This window comes from Anolis sagrei, chromosome X (assembly GCF_037176765.1).
Source record: "Anolis sagrei isolate rAnoSag1 chromosome X, rAnoSag1.mat, whole genome shotgun sequence".
Lineage (NCBI taxonomy): Eukaryota > Metazoa > Chordata > Lepidosauria > Squamata > Dactyloidae > Anolis > Anolis sagrei.
This window is the reverse complement of record NC_090034.1, coordinates 97,518,297-97,536,919: the sequence shown is the minus strand read 5'-3', so window position 1 is coordinate 97,536,919 and position 18,623 is coordinate 97,518,297. Positions and strand designations below refer to the sequence as shown.

At 41.1% G+C, this 18,623-nt stretch overlaps 2 protein-coding genes across 2 annotated transcripts in view; one reads left to right on the top strand and one right to left on the bottom strand.

Annotated features, from left to right (window-relative positions):
• Positions 1 to 18,623, bottom strand: part of LOC137094912 (rho-related GTP-binding protein RhoU-like) — a 277,821-nt gene that overhangs the window by 11,731 nt on the left and 247,467 nt on the right. The window lies entirely within an intron of this gene.
• LOC132780093 (cytochrome P450 2G1-like) lies at positions 3,200 to 14,616 on the top strand. The gene is made up of 9 exons (XM_067460894.1): positions 3,200 to 3,370; positions 4,100 to 4,262; positions 5,028 to 5,177; positions 5,299 to 5,459; positions 7,711 to 7,887; positions 9,470 to 9,611; positions 10,966 to 11,153; positions 11,274 to 11,415; positions 14,435 to 14,616. Exons 1-9 carry the CDS (start codon positions 3,200 to 3,202, stop codon positions 14,614 to 14,616), a joined length of 1,476 nt encoding a protein of 491 aa, XP_067316995.1.

Here is an 18,623-nt window from a genome sequence, read left to right as displayed (position 1 = left end):
AATTCATAATTATTCTTTAAAAGTTGTCCATTTCTGGCTGTGATCCAGACTCCTAGGTATCTAATTTTCTTAACACCTTCTATTCCAACCTGTTGTTGGATCTTCATTTGTTTCTCCTTATTCACATTCTTAAATAAAAGTTTAGTTTTCTTCATGTTCATCTTAAAACCTGCCACCTTTCCAAAATCTTCTATTTTGTTAATCCAACTTTGTAAATTTTTCTCCGGGTTTTCAATTGTACCTATTAAATCATCTGCAAACGCTCGTATTTTGTATTCAAATTTACCAATTTTTGCTCCTTTAATCTTTTCATCTTCTCTGATTTTCTTCATCAGGATCTCCACTGCCATAACAAAAATTAATGGGGAGAGTGGACAACCTTGTCTCGTGCCTTTCGTGATTCCAAATTCTTGAGTCACTTGCCCATTCACTTTTACCTTAGCTTTTTGAAATTCATAAATAGCATTAATTGCATTATTAAATTTCTCTCCCATGTCCAACTCTTGTATCAAAATCTTGAAGAAATCCCAATTCAAATTGTCAAATGCTTTCTCAGCATCTATTGACAAAAGGGCAGGATGTCCCAGTGTTTAGCATGGGTTAATTTAATTGACTTTCCACGGCTTAGAGCTAGGGATTTGTTGCTTAGATCACAGAGCACTCTTCGGCAGAGAAGGCTAAAGACCTTGCAAAACTACATGATTCCAGTATGAGCTCCATATCAATGTAACCTGCATCTATGAGACCAGCATCTATGGTCTCTGTTCTGGTACAGCTGTACCAGAAGCTCCAATTTTGTTTGCTTTGCATTGAATATTTGTTTGCAGTCCTAAGTTTCAGAGACTCTGCAGATAGGTGACTTCTTTTGGTTGCAGTTATAGGGCAAGCCACCTGCCCATCATTGTTGAGTTTGGTCCTGCCCCTTGCTCAGGGCAATTAGGAAGGGAGGGGGGCCATTTTTTCAGTTAGTCTCAGCTAGGAAATCAATGTACAGGACTTGTACAGACTTTCTCCTGTACAAAGGTTTCAACCTTTAAGACTTCCCGGGGGAGAACGGTCTTAAGAGCATCTAAAGATTCCCAAAGGTTCCAGGGAAACAGCCTTACAGCCCTGAGGAATTTCGGAGGGAATAACAGCTTTAAACATCAAGATTTCCAGCTAAGTGATTACAGGCCTACTGGTACGTCCACTCAGTTTTGAGACGCAGTTCAGCCCGGTAGTGGATCCACATCAGTTAGGTTTAGGTTCACAGTTAGCCTGGGAGAAGTTTGGAAAGGGATTTTCCTGTAAAGTAAAGCAAAGAAACAGTGAGAAGCCACCAGTTGTTTGAAGCCTGGCAGCATTTGTTTAACCATTGAAGACAAAAGAAGATTCTGTTTAATTGTTCATCAATAAAAGACTTTACTGTATTTAAGCTCAAGCCTTCTAAAGACAGTTTAATGGGGGGAAATTCTCTAAGGGCTACTCTTCGGGGGCCCTGGCTTCCCGTTGGGCTAAAGTTGCACGTCCTGTTTTAAAAGCACTTCGTTTCAAGCCCAGTGGCAACAGAATAGTCTCATTGATCCACATCAGATCCACATCCCCTTTTGGCATTTTCCACATCCTCCAGCATAATTTTATGGTATCACTGGACCAGAAGTACTTCATTTCAAAAGAATGCATTATAATTCACAATTTGGCATATCCACATAAAATTTGGGGGTCAGTCCCTTCCAGAAATAAAGGTTGTACTGTAATTAAAAGGTAAGGTAAAGGTAAAGGTTTTTGCCTGACATTAAGTCCAGTCATGTCCGACTCTGAGGGTTGGTGATCATCTCCATTTGTAAGCCAAAGAGCTGGCGTTGTCCATATAACCTCCAAGGTCATGTGGCCAGCATGACTGCATAGAGTGCCATTACCTTCCCGCCAGAGTGGTACCTATTGATCTACTCACCTTTTCATGTTTTTGAACTGCTAGATTGACAGAAAATTAAAAGGTACCTAATCCAAATTAAAACTGTATCAAATAACAACTGAATTAAAACCAATGACTTCAAACAGATTAAAAAATAAGACAGTGGTGTAAAAGTCATTTTTATTAAAATCAGTGTCCAAAGCTTGCTGGAAAAGAAAGGTTGCAACTTATGGAGAGCCATTTTGATTTCTCTATGCAGTATATGGCAAATCTACCCATTTATTTTTAAACTTTTGTCCTGACAGTTAGATGGCCTGCTGTACAAGAAAAATAAGAAGGCATCTGGATGAATAAATGGAGAACTCTGAAAGAACTTAAAAAATAATTGTAGGACATTGGATTGTAAGAAGAACACTGAAAATAAAGATGGAAATACAAGATACTACTTTGAAAAACAGTAATTGAGATAGAGTAATCCTAATGTCATTTTAGCAAGAGTAGTGTCAGTCTTAATAATCCTAGACCTCAATTTCTCAAGGCAATAAACGATTAATAATAGAGAGGCCATAAATGTAAACAAATAATATTGGTCAGCAATGGTGTCTGGTGACTTCAGATCAGCATTGTAGATTTTTCATATGAACCTTTGTAAGAGTTCACTTTTGTACCTTTTTGTACTATTTTTGTACAGGTTTGGCAGAATCCTTGCTCTGAAATGGAGCCTACATTTCCACTATTTGCTCTAGAAGGTCTATCCTGCCACATTTGGGGTTAATGGGCCAAGTTGAGATCTTTTTTGTGTGGGTTTGAGTGTGTAAGCCTTCAAATTGCCTGTCAACCCATGGTGCTCCCATAAATATTAAAGGATTTTCTTATGCAAGGAATACTCAGAGGTGGTTTTGCCATTGCCTTCCTCTGAGTATAACCTACTGCTTCTAGTTTTCTTTGTTTTCCCCATCCAAGTACCAATTCGACCTGACCCTTATATATTTGTATTAGATGTATGCATGTCTGGCTTTGTCTTCAAGTCTCTTGTTGACTTACGGTGATCTCATCAATTCCACAAATATTACCTTTTAAGATCAGACAGGATCTGGAGCCTTCGGGTTATGAGGCAAGAAATAATCTGATTCCGCAATGTCAATTTTTAACACAAAAAAGAGCTTGTTCTTGCTACCTTAAGGGTGAAGATACCAAAGAACTAGTTTTTCTTGCACATTAGAAGTCAAGCTGACTGGTTTCAGTTCAAGGAAAGCTACACGTGTGTCAATACCAGCATCCAGTTGAACAACCAGACCATTTAGTATGGAGCTCGAAGGTGTGCTGACCATCTTGTTGGGCATTTGCCTGGCCATCATTGCTGCATGGAAGTGGAGGCACAAGGAGGGGAGGTTTCCACCTGGGCCAATGCCCTTGCCTTTCTTTGGCAACTTACTGCAACTGAGCCCTAAGGATCCCCCCAAGTCGCTCCTAGCGGTGAGTCATAGCAATTATTTCCCTCCTAACTTTATTTGCTCCACAGCATATGGTATTCAGAGATATGCTCCTCGTGGATGAAGATAGTCCATTTAAACTTTAAGGTTCATCCCCACTGATAGCTCAGTCCTCCATTCATTTGCCTAATATGGTTTTAGAGCTGTTCCAGCTAGGGGCCATCACCATTATCCTATATCCTTCTGTGGGAAATAAAATGCTTTAGTTTGCTTGTCCTGGATCTCCAGACTATCACTGGACAACCCCAAGTTCGACTGTTAGTCAGGAGATGGATGGGTTGACTCGGTGGTGTATCTACAAAAGGCAAAATGCAGATACTTCCCTCCCATAATAAGAATCCTATTCCCCCAAATTCATTTTTCCTTTAGTCCTCAGATTTTTAGGATTGCAGCAATTCAACATTTTGGCTGACTTTAAAAAAAATAAAGAAAGAAGCAGGCAAAATGACCCAAGAAATGTTAACATTTCAACTGGAGGACCAAGAGATTCCTTGAGACCATCTTATTAAAATCATAAATATTTAGCCTACACATGTTGAAGGATGGTTGAAAAGGAAAAATTCATTGTGAGGATTTTTATTTGGAGGGCAATACCATCATTGTGTTTTTTGTCTCTACCCCATAGTTACACCTCTGAATTTCTCCATCCACTTAGTCCACATGTGTGTAATAAAGTTCTGCTTCTTCTTCTGTTGTCCTTCTTCTCTTGCAGCTGAGGGACAAATATGGCCCTGTATTCACATTGTACCTGGGCCCCCGGCGGGTTGTGGTTCTTTGTGGGCATGAGGCACTGAAGGAAGCTCTGGTGGACCATGGTGAACAGTTCTGTGGGAGGGGAGACGTAGCTATCCTTGACCGGAGCTTCAAAGGTTTGGGTGAGTGGACTGGATCCCATGTGGCTTCCCAATCAAGGTCATGATCCTTCTTGTCTGACTACACCGGCCCCTGTCACCACTGCAGGCCTCACAATGGTGCTGTGATAATTCCTTTCCCATAGGGTAGAAAGAGGGAGTGGGAAAGTCAGAGAAGTATCAAGCTGTGTTCTCAGATCCATATAAGAACCTTCTGCCCAGATCTTCTCAGTTCTTCTGGATGTCCAATGGGTGATATCATTGGACTGCAACTGGCTTCTGTGATCCACACATGTCACCACTACCATTTTCATCAATGTTTATTTGTTTAAAACCAGCACTGAAGATAATGCCAACAACAGTGAGGCTGGGGAATGTTATGAGTGGAGGAAGAGAATAATGACCCCTACAATGACATTTCCCCCAGAAAAAGCAGAATATTCAGGCATATGTTGGAATCTATACTATGAACAGGTTACTAATTGAAAGTTGATAGAACATTATGACCAATAAAATTTAAAAATGTGGCTTGGACTTAGGTTAGTCTGACCTAGAATGGGCCCATTGAATCAAATACTGAATGCTGGATCAACATATAGGTGATTCATTGATGCAGTGGCTCTAGACTAACTGGGACTAAAAATTAGGAGCTTTGTTGTAGAACTCAATGAGAGGGCCACTGTTATATCTCTGCCAACATTGCTTAACTGATCCATCTGGGGAGGAACTCTCCAATGGAGGGGAAGAGGGGATGATAAACACAGTGAACTCCAATAACTCTGCCTCCAGGAATTGTTATGGCCAATGGAGAGTGCTGGAAGAAGCTCCGTCACTTCACTCTCATCACATTGAAGAATTTTGGGATGGGGAAATGCTCCATTGAAGAGCGAATCCAGGAAGAAGCGCAGTACCTTCTGGAGAAATTCAGAAAAACCAAAGGTCTGTGTTGACTTTGTCTAACTCTTTCCATTGAGTACAGAAATGAATATTGGAAGCTTTAATGGACAGGATAAAGCAAGAGTGGCAGCCACTAATTGCTCTTTCTTTTGTGCTTTTTCAGGTCTGCCATTTGACCCTACCTACCTTCTAAGCTGCACAACTTCCAACATTATTTGCTCCATTGTCTTTGGCAGACGTTTTGAGTATGAAGACAAAACTTTTCTCTCCATGTTGGATCTGACAAACAAATTATTTTTTGAGTTGAGCACTCCTTGGGCAAAGGTAAGAAGGCAGAGCTGAAAGAAGGGGTTTTTCTATCCAAAGACCAAAGCAGAGTGATCATTAATGTCAAGAACGACCTCTGCAGAAGATGATACACAAAATAGAGGTGCAAAGAATATTCACAAATATTCTCACGCAAATTGACAGAGCTTGATGAATACTGGCACTCCCTAGCTGGTATCCTGATATGTTTTGTATCCAGCTTGGAGATGGAAGGCCAAAAGGGGCCATCCAGTTCAACCCTCTTACATGGAGAAACATGCAATCAAATCACTCCCATCAAATGGTTATCTATCCTCTGTTTAGAAACCTCCAATAGACTCTGGTGAAAGAATCAAGGTGAAAGAAAAAAGCGCAAAAGCTGAGTTGCAGTTAAACATCAAAAAGCAAAGATTATGCCAACAAGAATGATTGACAACTGGGAAATAGAGGGAGACAAAGTGGAGACAGTGACAGACCTTGTATTTCTAGGTGCAAAGATTACTGCAGACGCAGACTGCAGCTAGGAAATCAGGAGACGCTTACTTCTTGGGAGGAGAGCAATGTTCAATCTTGATAAAATAGTGAAGAGTAGAGACATCACTCTGGCAAAAAAGATCCGCATAGTCAAAGCAATGGTATTCCCCATAGTCACCTACAGATGTGAGAGCTGGACCACAGGGAAAGCTGAGCGAAGGAAGATAGATGCTTTTGAACTGTGGTGCTGGAGGAAAGTTCTGAAAGTGCCTTGGACAGTGAGAAGATCCAATCAGTTCATACTTCAGGAAATAAAGCCCGACTGCTCATTGGAGGGAAGGATACTAGAGGCCAAGATGAAGTCCTTTGGCCACATCATGAGAAGAAAGGAAAGCTTAGAGAAGACAATGATGCTGGGGAAAATGGAAGGAAAAAGGAAGAGGGGCCGACCAAGGACAAGATGAATAGATGGCATCCTTGAAGTGACTGGATTGACCTTGAAGGAGCTGGGGGTGGTGACGGCTGCCAGGGAGCTGTAACGTGGGTTGGTCCATGAAGTCACGAAGAGTCGGAAATGACTGAACGAATGAACAACAACAATGGTCTCTGAGGCAGCGTATTCCTCCACTCTAACCATCTGGAGGTTCTTCCTAATGTTTAAATGGAATCTCTGTAGATTGAATGCATGGCTCCGTGTCCTAGAGCAGCATAAAGCAAGTTGCCCCCTCCTCAATGTGCCATCCTTTCAAATATTTAACTATAGCTGTCATATCCCCTTCTCTTCTCCAAGCTAAACATATCAATTTGGCTAAGGCACTCTACACAGGGCATGACTTCCAGAACTTACCATTTTGGCCCATCTCTAGACACGTTCAAGCTTGTCAGTATCCTTCTTGAATGATGGTGCCCAGAGCTGGACACACTCTTCCAGGTGAGACTGACCAAAACAAAATAGAGTGAGACTGTTGATTCCCTTGATCTGTACACTCTACTCCTTTTGATACAGCTGATGGTCTACTAAAGACCTCTTCACACGAGGCATTTTTGTCCTATTTTGCCACTTTTATGTGTAGCTTGGACAGCCGCACATATGGCACACAGCAGGCCCTGTCCACATTCCTGCCAAAGTGCAGAAAGGCACTTCATCCTCCACTATGGGGAGGAAAATGATGTTTGGGGAGCTCCGACAGAGTAATCTGCACTTCCCTCCCCTTTTTGCCATGTGATGGCAGAAAGGGCATCCTGTCTCCACCATGTGATGAGGGGAGGAGGGAGTGCCTTCCTTTTGCAAAGCAACGGCATGGTCCAAAAGAGTCATGTGAAGCCGTCCTTGACTCCTGTAATCTGGGGTATTCGCTATACTCCTAAGTTTGGTGTCATCTTCAGATTTGATAAGCAGTTATCCAAGTCATTGGTGACAATGTTGAATAACACTAGGCCCAAGACAACACTCATGGCACATCACTGGTCATTTCTCTCCAAGATGAGGAGGAGCCATTTGTCACTACCCTTTGGGTTGGTCCAGTCAACTAATTCCCAATCCAACAAAGAATTGCATGGTCTAGCCAACATTCCTATAGCTTCTTTGTGAGGATATCATGGGGTCCTTGTTGAAAGCTTGCTGAAATCAAGATATGCCACATCTACAGCATTCAATGTATCTACCAAGACTGTAACTCTATCAAAAGGAGAGAGAGCATTAGTTTGGCAGGCCTTGCTTTTGAAAAACCTGTGTTGATATTTATTAAGCATGTTAATGGATGATAAAAACCGTAATTGTTGCTCTTCATTCTAGCTGTATGATATGTATTCTGGCATCATGCAATACTTGCCCGGAGGACACAAGCGTATCTACAACCTCCTAGAGGAGCTGAAAACCTTCATTGCTGAGAAAATCAAAGTCAACCAAGAGACCTTAGATCCCAAGAACCCAAGAGACTTTATTGATTGCTTCCTCATCGAGATGGAAAAGGTACCTGTCACTCAAAGAAGAAGGGTGCAGTTTTCAAGTGGACATCAACTGCTCTATTATTTGAATCCTGGAAAGTGAGGATGATGAAGAGGAAAGTGGAACACCCCCATTTGATACAAATTGTTGGTGTAAAAATGTCCTCCACAGATTTGATTAATGTGTTTTCTCTGGGTATTTCTATCTCTTCCATTGTTGCAAGGTAACCTCAGAGTTGTGGTGGAGAACTTAGAGGTGCCTAGGACAAACTCTAGGACAAACATTTGCAAGTGAAGGTTGACCATAGAGGCATGCTGGAGCACCTAGAAAATCCTAGAGAAGTGTTCTCTCTGGATTTTAAAGATCCACTTTTACCACTTTCATGAGGGTCCTGCATTCCTAATCCCTGGGAATGTGGAGAACTATTGCATTGTCGAAGGCTTTCATGGCCGGAATTACTGGGTTGTTGTAGGCTTTTTTGGGCTATATGGCCATGTTCTAGAGGCATTTTCTCCTGACATTTCACCTGCATCTATGGCAAGCATCCTCACTACCTCTGAGGATGCTTGCCATAGATGCAGGTGAAACGTCAGGAAAAAATGCCTCTAGAACATGGCCATATAGCCCGAAAAAACCTACAACAACTCAACTATTGCATTGTTTGGAGATCAAATTAGAATAATTCTATTGGTGCTTTCGGATAAATATTTGCCAGCCAGGTATTGTGGAATCCAGCTTTTAGAATTCTTGATATTTGACCAAGCTGGCTGGAACTTCTGGACACTGAATTCCAAAACACCTGGAGGTCCAAAGATTGGGATCCAGTGGTTTAGGAAAATGTAGCAGACATTCTCTGGCCAGAGAATGGGACTCCCTAACCATGAATTCCTCATCTCTAATCACCCACGTGTTGAAGTGGACTAAGGCCCCTTCCACACAGCTGAATAAAATCCCACATTATCCACTTTGAACTGGAATATATGGCAGTGTGGACTCAAATAACCCAGTTCAAACCAGATATTGTGGGATTTTCTGCCTTGATATTCCAGATTATATGGCTGTGTGGAAGGGCCCTAAGATCCAGTTGGGCTGCTGATGAATCAACTACCTCCACCCTCATATTTATACTTGTGAATATGAATTTAAGCTTCTTCTTAAACTATTATACAATGATCACCAGATGACCATAAAGACACCAATCCATCATTTAACTATTGTTCAATTACAGGAGTCTTTCAGTCATCATTCAGCTTTTTGTGCACATCAGAGGAAGAAGTATAAACTCCCCCCCCCCCCCCCCCCGAAGTTTGTGATATTTTTCCCCTTTCTTCTCTGGCTTCTGGATGGCATCTGCACAGAGACTCACAGTAAGCCAGGCCCAGAGGCACAGCTATACTCAGAATATGTTCAACTACCATTCTGAAAAGACATACTTGATATATATTTTTAAATGCTCCTGGTAGGTCATCAATGGGATTGTAGCTTTGGTCTCCTCTAGATAGGACAGACACCAATCCATCCATTAGGTAAAAATAATGCCCTGTAATGATATCTTCCACCATGTGTTTGCCAATTGTAGGTCACCTCTTTCTTTGTTCCTTTGAAGGAAAAGGGAAACCGTTCCACTGAATTCACAATGGACAACTTGGTCCTCACAGTTCTCAACTTGTTCACAGCTGGGACAGAGACGATCAGCTCCACCCTGAGATATGCACTCCTCTTGATGATGAAATATCCAGAAGTGGAAGGTATGAAAGGAGGCAAATTTAAGGACTTGCTGTTAATTAAGAACAAAATATCCCTGTGAAGTAAACAAATAACAATCCACATATTGACGCTGCCAACAACTCACATATTAAAGTCACCAGGATCTGCTCCTTGAAACCCTGTGCCACCCTGAACACATAATACTGCCTCATGTTTGGGAAATAAGGAGGATCATGATTCATAAGTCTTTGGTGAAAGAAAACCAAACATTACCAGGGATTACTATTTGGGGCTAAAAGAAAAATCTTGCCCTAAAGTTAGAAATGGCATAGCTGCCATTTCAAAATGACAATACTAGCTCAGCAAAAGTATGATAGCTGGGACCCTACGCTACGCTACTTGTGCAATGCAGGCCAGAATTAATGAAAGGAAGATGTGCGCAATGCGGGTCAGAAAGTGGGAGGGACAGAAAGGGGGGGGGACAACAAACAGCCAAGTGTAATGCTTAAGGCGAGTGAAGTAATGTTAGAGATATTCACTGTTAAATGATAAACAACAGCTTACGAAGACAGTAAACAGGATGGAAATGTTTCCTTTCCCCCTTTCTGGCGAACAATGTTCCCTCAACTCTGACGCAGCTGCATCTCTCACTCGCTGCGCTGTCTCGCGCACGTGTTCCCCTCATTAATTCGGATCCGCGTTGTGCAACCAGTGTAGGGTCCCAACTATCATACTTTTGCCACTAGCCCAATTGACCAGTGGTCTGAGATTACTGGCATTCCCAATTTATTTGGCAGAATAGGGACCAGATTACTGACAGAATTGGTGGATAAGCAGAATCCAGTCTTGCGTACATATATATAACCCAGTGTTGATATAACAAATTAAAAAAATATTTTCAGAGTCAGTTGAGAGGCAAAAAAGCAGTTTGTGGTTGCAAAACTGTCTCAAATACTGTTTAGGTGAACATTTATTACTGTCTAAAGAGCAAGACATAGAGAAGCAGATTGTCAAAAAAGCCTGCATGGGACCATTTTCTTGGTTCCCATGAATGTGAAGAATTGGGAAGGGATTCAACTATTGGATCAGGCTTTGCTTCTGTGCTTTATGGGGCATGACGCTCAGCTATCCTGGGAGCTTCCAATACAAGTGTTGCAGCAAGGACCAGTGACCTCCCAATGAGTCACAATGAAATATCAGGAGTTCATGCCAACAAGAGAACAGTATAAATGCACTGAGACTACTTTTTCTGAAACTTTCCAGACTGAAGACTTGATGTCTTCAGATCCCACGCTCCAAGGCAAACTCCCAAGGATATAATAACATTCCTCTGTCTTGCATATCATCTCTTTCATGGGTTACTCTCTGTGATGTATTTTCTCAATATATTTACAGCAAAGGTCCACCAAGAAATTGACAGTGTTGTTGGTGCCAACCGTACTCCTGCTGTCAAGGACAGAATGAATATGCCCTATACAAATGCTGTCATCCATGAGATCCAAAGGGTGGTAGATATCCTTCCCTTAGGAGTGCTACGCAAGGTAACTGAGGACACCGAGTTCCGAGGTTACCTCCTTCCCAAGGTAGGCACGAGTAGATGGTACAAAGTGGGCAAGAGGGAGACTATGGGAATACATGCGTGAGAATCACCTTCCTCTGTCACATCTTCACTGACAATTCACTTATCTGTCTTGTTTTTCTAGGACACTAACATTATTACCTTTCTAGGCTCAGTTTTGTATGACCCAAAGTATTTCAGTGACCCTGAGATATTCAATCCAGAGCACTTCCTAAGTGAAGAAGGACACTTTAAGAAGAATGATGCCTTTGTGCCATTCTCCACGGGTAGGGCTCCTTGCCATGTTCTGTTTGCTTTTTACTACCCTGGAACTTGACTGCAGTTTGATGGCAAACTTCTTTCAAAAAATAAGAGCAGTTCAATGGGAGATCCTTCTTTGTGCACAACAACAGAACTTGGCGGATGCACATTATGGGACAAGGTCCTTCCTAGAAGGTCATTCCCAGAAGGTGTTGTTGGGGGACACCTGCTCAACCCCACAGCCATTGTCTTGTGGGGTCCCGCAGGGAACAATACTGTCTCCCATGTTGTTTAACATCTACATGAAGCTGCTGGGAGAGTTTTGGAGTTCAACGTCACCTGTACGCAGATGATGTTCAACTCTATCACTCCTTTCCACCTGCTACTAAGGAGGCTGTTCAGGTCCTGAAGCAGTGTTTTGCAGCTATGATGATCTGGATGAGGGAGAACAAATTAAAATTGAATCCAGACAAGACAGAGGCACTCCTGGTCAGTCATAAGGTTGAACAGAGCATAGGGTTACAGCTTGTGTTGGATGGGGTTACACTCCCTCTGAAGACTCAGGTTCACAGCTTAGGAGTCTTCCTGGACTCATTTCTGAGTCTAGAACCCAATCAAAACGTATGCACCAGCTGTGCCCATACCTTGGAAAGTCAGACTTGGCATGGTAGTCCATGCCCTGGTTACATCCGGTATGGACTACTACAACGTGCTCTATGTGGGGTTGCCTTTGAAGAGTGTTTGGAAGCTTCAAATGGTCCAACAGGCAGCAGCCAGATTGCTCACCAGAGTGGTGTTAAGGGAGCATACAACTCCCCTCTTATGCCAGCTCCACTGGCTGCCAGTTTGCTACCAAGCACAATTCAAAGTACTGCCTTTAGCCTATAAAGCCCTAAACGGTTCCAGCCCAGCTTACTTGTTTGAATGTATCTCTCCCTATGAACCATCTAGGAGCTTAAGATCGTCTGGGAAGGCCCTGCTCTCGATCCCACGCTCTTCGCAGGCACGATTGGCGGGGATGAGAGACAGGGCCTTCTCAGTGGTGGCTTCTTGGTTGTGGAACTCCCTCCCTAGGAATATTAGATAGGCCCGCTCCCTCTTGACCTTCTATAAAAAAGTGAAAATGTGGCTATTTGAACAAGCCTTTGGAATTTAGTACAATAGGCAAACACAGAATTATGTGAAATTGGAACGACTCAGAAGATTATTTTGGACAACGAGGCTAACAGTGATGGTATTGGTTTTATATATTGGTTTTATATGCTTTTTTAAAAAAAGGTCTTTATGTACTTTTCAATTCTGTTTTAAATGTGGTTTTACGTGTATATTGTTAAGGCATCCAGTGGCTGCTTGGTTGTAAGCCACCTTGAGTCACCTTCAGGTTCAAGAAAGGTAGGCTAGAAATATCAAAAATGAATAAATAAATAAATAATAAAGTGGGTTGCATCAAAAGACGGACTTCTTGTTCCCTCCAAATTGCCAAATGTACTTAGGGTGCCAGACTGAAAACTGGAGTAAGCTCCTGCACAGAAGTCAGAAAGCCAGAATTGTTGCTATGGAACACAGAAAGAGAACAAATAAAAAATTCTATGATAAAATGGGCCAGAGACCTCAAAAGAACTGTACTCCTAAAAGAATGGGAGTCACTGTGGACCAAAAATTGAGTTATATGTACGCATATGACTTTAAAGAAAACATAATAAAAATGTTTCACCAATGGCATATGACCCCTGCAAAAATAGCAAAATTTAACAGAAATCTCAGCGACAGATGCTGGAAGTGCGGGAGACATAAAGGGACCTTTATACACATATGGTGGTATTGCAAGACTGCCCAAATCTTCTCGAAAGAAATCCACACTATGTGCCAGAAAGTACTGGCAAAGAAGATCCCCTTCAAGCCAGAGTTCTTCCTGTTAAGCTTCACAGAAAACCAGTGGAGTGCAAACGAGGAAAAAATCTTTGTCTATATCACCACGGCAGCACGTCTGAGTTACGCAAGGGTATGGAAACAGAAAATAAGTCCTCCCAAAGAAGAATGGATAAGGAAAATACTGGACACAATGAACATGGACAAGCTAACCTTTTTATTATCCAAAATACACAATAAACCAAGAAAGATGACAGATTGGACAACAGTGAGAACATGGCTGAAAGAAAATAAAGTAAAGATTCTAATCTAAGAAACAGAACATGAAGAATCAGTATAAGACAAATTGAAACCCAGAAACAATCCACCTCTGAAGAAGTCGTAAAGAAATATCATAAATCCAAGAAGGGAAAAGAACCAACAGAAAATCCCGCACAGAAGAGAAACGGAAGAAGTTACACCCTCACCACCACCCCCTCCCCCTATGACCCCCCTTCCCCCCCACACCACCCCTTCATCCCCCTCCCCTTTTCCCCCCCTCCCCCCCTTACCCTGCTTTTAATGCTATGTATAAAATTTGCTAATAAAAAATTATTATAAAAAAAAGAAAACCAGAATTTTCGTTGGAGCAGATAACAAGCAACAAGTGCTGAAATTTCCTCTTCTGTGCAATTCTTAAAGGGGCAGAAGCCCCCTCCAGGTTTTACTCTGGCAATCCTAGGATCAGTACTAGCAATGTGTCCAAAGCCAAGGTTGTTGTTCTGATTCATATTAACAAGATAAAACCTAAAATACAGCTCGTACTGTGAAAAAGAAACCATTTGTTTCACATAATAAGAAATATTTGGTAGACTATTTGGACAAAGCACAGATCCACAATACTGTGTTTACAAATGCATTAAGGATGAACAGTAAGAAATTGTTGGCATCATATTACATTTCAATAATCATTTACAATTGTGGTTCTTGCTCCATATTTACGAATATGTAGTGTTACTAAAAATTGAGCAGTTACAGTTTTGTAACTCTAGGTTATGAATTCTTCCTTGAATTCAGAATGTCATCCTTGGCCCATAGCAGTTGATGCCTTCCAGTTCATAGGGTACAACAGGGACCAGGCTCTCTAGCCATTTTCCTGACTTGATGGCCTTTGTCTGACTTTTGTTCTGTCTCCAGGGAAACGTGCCTGCGTAGGAGAATCGATGGCCCGCATGGAGCTCTTCTTGTATTTCACCACCATCCTGCAAAACTTCTCAGTGAAATCGTCTTTGGCCCCAAAAGACATTAACACCTCTCCCCAACTTAGTGGCCTTTTAAAAATTCCTCCCATATACCAGCTGTGTTTGGTGCCTCGCTAATCTTGCCATATCCCCTCTTGGGTTTCAGAGCAGGATGGGTTTCATTCACAACATTGGTAGTTGTGTATCCCCCAGCCAGTTTTCTTTTGAGCCATTCCCAAACACACACTTCTGGGATTGTTTTAAGCTGGGGGGGGAACCCACCCTGGATCATGCCTTACCTTTCTCTGTTGTAGACTACACATTGTAATAAATATTGATTCTACTGACCTGCTAGGCATGACCCATTAAGATAGTTCATATGCCAAGTTTTTTAAAACTTTGTTTTGTGTTTTTAAATACATTTTTATTGTACCCTCAACTCATGTCTGACATAATAAATAAATAAATAAATAAATAAATAAATAAATAAATGTGCTCTCTGCCTTGGAGTGTGATGTTGTCTCCTTCTTTTGAGGCTTTTAAAGGCTGCATGGTCTTCTTTTGGGACTGGTTGGATTGTGCATTTTTGCATAGCAAAATGGGGTTGGACTGCTTGGATTGTGATCTCTTCCAACTTTACTGAGAGTTACCTTTTCTAAAGGAGATAAAGACAAAAATATCAGAATTATAAACAATTTGACCCAAATAATATTTTAAAATGTAGTGGGTGGAAACCAGCCTACATTCCAGTGCAGATATAAGAAGTAAACCATTTCAAGAAGCAGCTAATCTATGTCCCTTGCAGGCAGAAAGCTGTAACTAGTTCCTTCCAGTCTCTGCTCCATTTGCATATGAAGAACATTGAAAGATGTCACAACTACAGATTTTGCAAGTGATAATGAAATTTTAAAAAGAGCTTTCTCAAACTGAAATCAGAATTAAAGAGGATCTAGTAATATATAGTAAATCCAAGCAGACCTTGATATTCACTAGACAGATTGCCAGAAAAGAACAAGACAAATAAGGTGAAGGAAGAGATGATATGGTACAATTCAAAAAGTAGGAGTTGAAAAGAAAGCGATAATAAAGAAACCAGAGGGAATCAAAGAAACAGATTCCTATATATAGACTGAAGTAGAAAAGTAGTGCATATTTATTTTCAGACTGAAGAAAAACAAAGTATCCTATGCAGAATTAAGGGGTGAAAGATGTTTAAACTTTCAACCTTTATCCAAACAAATAAGCAAAGCCTGCATGAACTATATGAGAGCCAATTTCAATGGGAGAAACATGTTTAAATTAAATGCACAATTTACTATTTGAAAGATGATTTGCTCTAAAAGAAAATAATTGAGAATGGGCTGGGATAAATGAATGGAGAACTCAAGAAGAACTAAAATAAAGTGAAGACTTTTTAGAATGCAGGGTAGTAAATTGGTGAAATAAGAACATTGAAAATAAAGGGAGAAAGCTAACAAGATATTATATTTAAAAATGTTGAAATATAGTAAAGCTAATCAAAATCAAAAGGGAAATAATTGGGAGGTGTATTGAATAATTATGGCAATTGAATTATAGTCAAAATGCTCAAACTATTTGTATAAATATTACTTCTGTGTAGGTTTTCTCATAAGTATATTTTTCTATATTTAACAGAAGTTGTTTTAAATAGAAGAATGGGACATTATAATAGTTTGATAGATGGCTTGACAGGTGGATAAATCAATGGTGTTTTAATATATATTTCTTATAATTTTTTAATCTTATCTCTCTCTTTTTTTTAAAAAGTGCACAGTGGTGGGGGAAGGAGGGGAAGGGAATTGTTTTAGTATTGTTTTGTTTATTTTATGTCAGTATTTGTCTTTTCTGCTTATTTATTTTTAATTGGGGGAACTAAGTTGTATTTTTTTTTTTGAAAATTCAATTAAAAATTAAAAAGAAGTCAATCTTCATTGCAACAGTCAGAAGAAAGATGCCTGTTGCGAATCTCCCTTTTGCAGACATTGCTTACACAAGGTGGGGTTAAATAATCAGGCAGCTGCTCCATGATCAACAGGGAGTGGGTCCCCATGGATTTCGATGGCTGATACCATTTGGGCCAACATGCTGTAGTGGTTTGAACTTTGAAATATGCCTCTGAAGACCAGGATTCAAGTTCCTGACCTTTCATGAAAACATCTAAATGACCTTGGGAAAGTCACACCTAGCCCATTTAAACATGAAGGCAACAAATGAGCTGAGAAGAAACAAAGAAAATCTCTCTTGTAGAAGTGTGTACGGTACTCGTTTGTCCTGTTTCATTCATTGTTCCATTCTGTTTGTTTCATTCTGGGGGCATGAAATGCCGTGCTCCCCTTTCAAAACGAAAGAAAGACGGAGCAGGTACCATTTCCTTGCCTGCTTTTTGGCCCATGTAGTGCTCCTCACGCAGCCTGGCCCAATTGGAGGAGAAGAACACCATCCGCCTTGCCTGCTGCCTGCCTCTCCTCGCCTGCCCACCGCTCATCTCCTCTGCAGACAGAGATGAAAGTAGCACGGAAATAGTGGTAGCTTAAGCCCTGTCTTTAAATCCAGTTCTCTTCTGTAGACGGAGAAGAAAGCTTCACAGAAAGAGTGGTATCTTAAGTAACTCTGATGCTATTAATCCAGGTTGTAACGAAGGACATTATTGTTGTTGTTATGATGTCTTATTTGAATGAAGTGTATGCTATGTTTTCACTTTTTGTAAAGCAAGCAGATAAAATTCATGCCCCTGCCTGCCAAAGTTGGGCCTTGTCCATCTTCAAAGCAGGTCAGGGGTCCCTGTTTTGGACAGATAGGAAAGAATGTTGTTTAAGAATGTGGCTGAGCTAGTAGATGGACATACTTTGATGAGAGGCATCTTTTTGAGTAAGCTCTTCTTGCTTCATCCATGGCTTGCTGAGCTTGGCTGAACCAGCAAATTTTGCTTAGAAGGGCTGGTGCAGATTTTTAACCTAGAGTTAGAGATTTGAAACTATTCCATGATCAATAAGACAATGTATTCTTAATGTAAAACCAAGTAATTTCTGGCAAGACACATTTAAAAGAAGGCAGTTGCAGGATAAAGGAGGTCCAGTCAGCTGTTGATCTTGAAGCAAGAAAAATGATGCTAGCAAGCAAAGCAACAATCAGAAGCATAGCCCTATACAGATTTCTTATCACATCTTTGTTTGCTGCCAGAAGGGGCTGGAAACATCATCCTGTTTCTGCCTTGATTGGCAAGTGAATGGATCTCATTGCATAATGCAGTTGCTGGGTGTAAAGGTGGCATCCAAATCTTTCCAAGATGTGGTGGAAGTCTTTCTAATAGGTCACCTTCTGAAAAGTAGCCTTTCTGATATTCAGCTTTAGTAATCACAATTACTTGTCACATCATTTTAGCAAGAGTGGTTTGGCATTGTAGATTTTAATGTGAACTTTGTAAAAGCTTTATTTTGTGCTATTTTTGTATTGGTTGGACTTAGTTTATACTATTCCCCCATCCAGTGGTCCATGCCCTGGTTACATCCCAAATAGACTACTGCAACACACTATACATGGGGTTGCCTTTGAAGACTGTTCAGAAGTTCCAAATGGTCCAATGGGCGGCAGCCAGATTGCTCACCGGAGGGGTGTACAGGAAGCACAAAACTCCCCTGTTACGTCAGCTCCACTGGTTGCCAGTCTGCTATCGAGCACAATTCAAAGTGGTGGCTTTAGTCTATAAAGTCCTAAATGGTTCTGGCCCAGCTTATTTGTCTGAGCCATCTCAGAGTTTAAGATCATCCAGGGAGACCCTGCTCTCGGTCCCACCTTTTTCACAGGCGTGACTGGTGGGGATGAGAGACAGGGCCTTCTCAGTGGTGGCCCCTCAGCTGTGGAACTCCCTCCCTAGCTCAGCCCTCTTCCTCCTGACCTTCAGAAAGTGAGTGAAGTCATGGCACTGGGATCAAGCCTTCGGCGAAGAACAATAGTGCAATAGATTAATCGGAATTATGTGCAATGACTATCGGAATGACCTGGACTATGTTTGCTGATTATGTAGTTTATAGTGATAGTAATATTTTATTATGTTTTAATGTATTCAATGCTGATTTTTATTTTAATTTAAATGGACTTTAATTGTTACTGTGGTTAAGGCATTG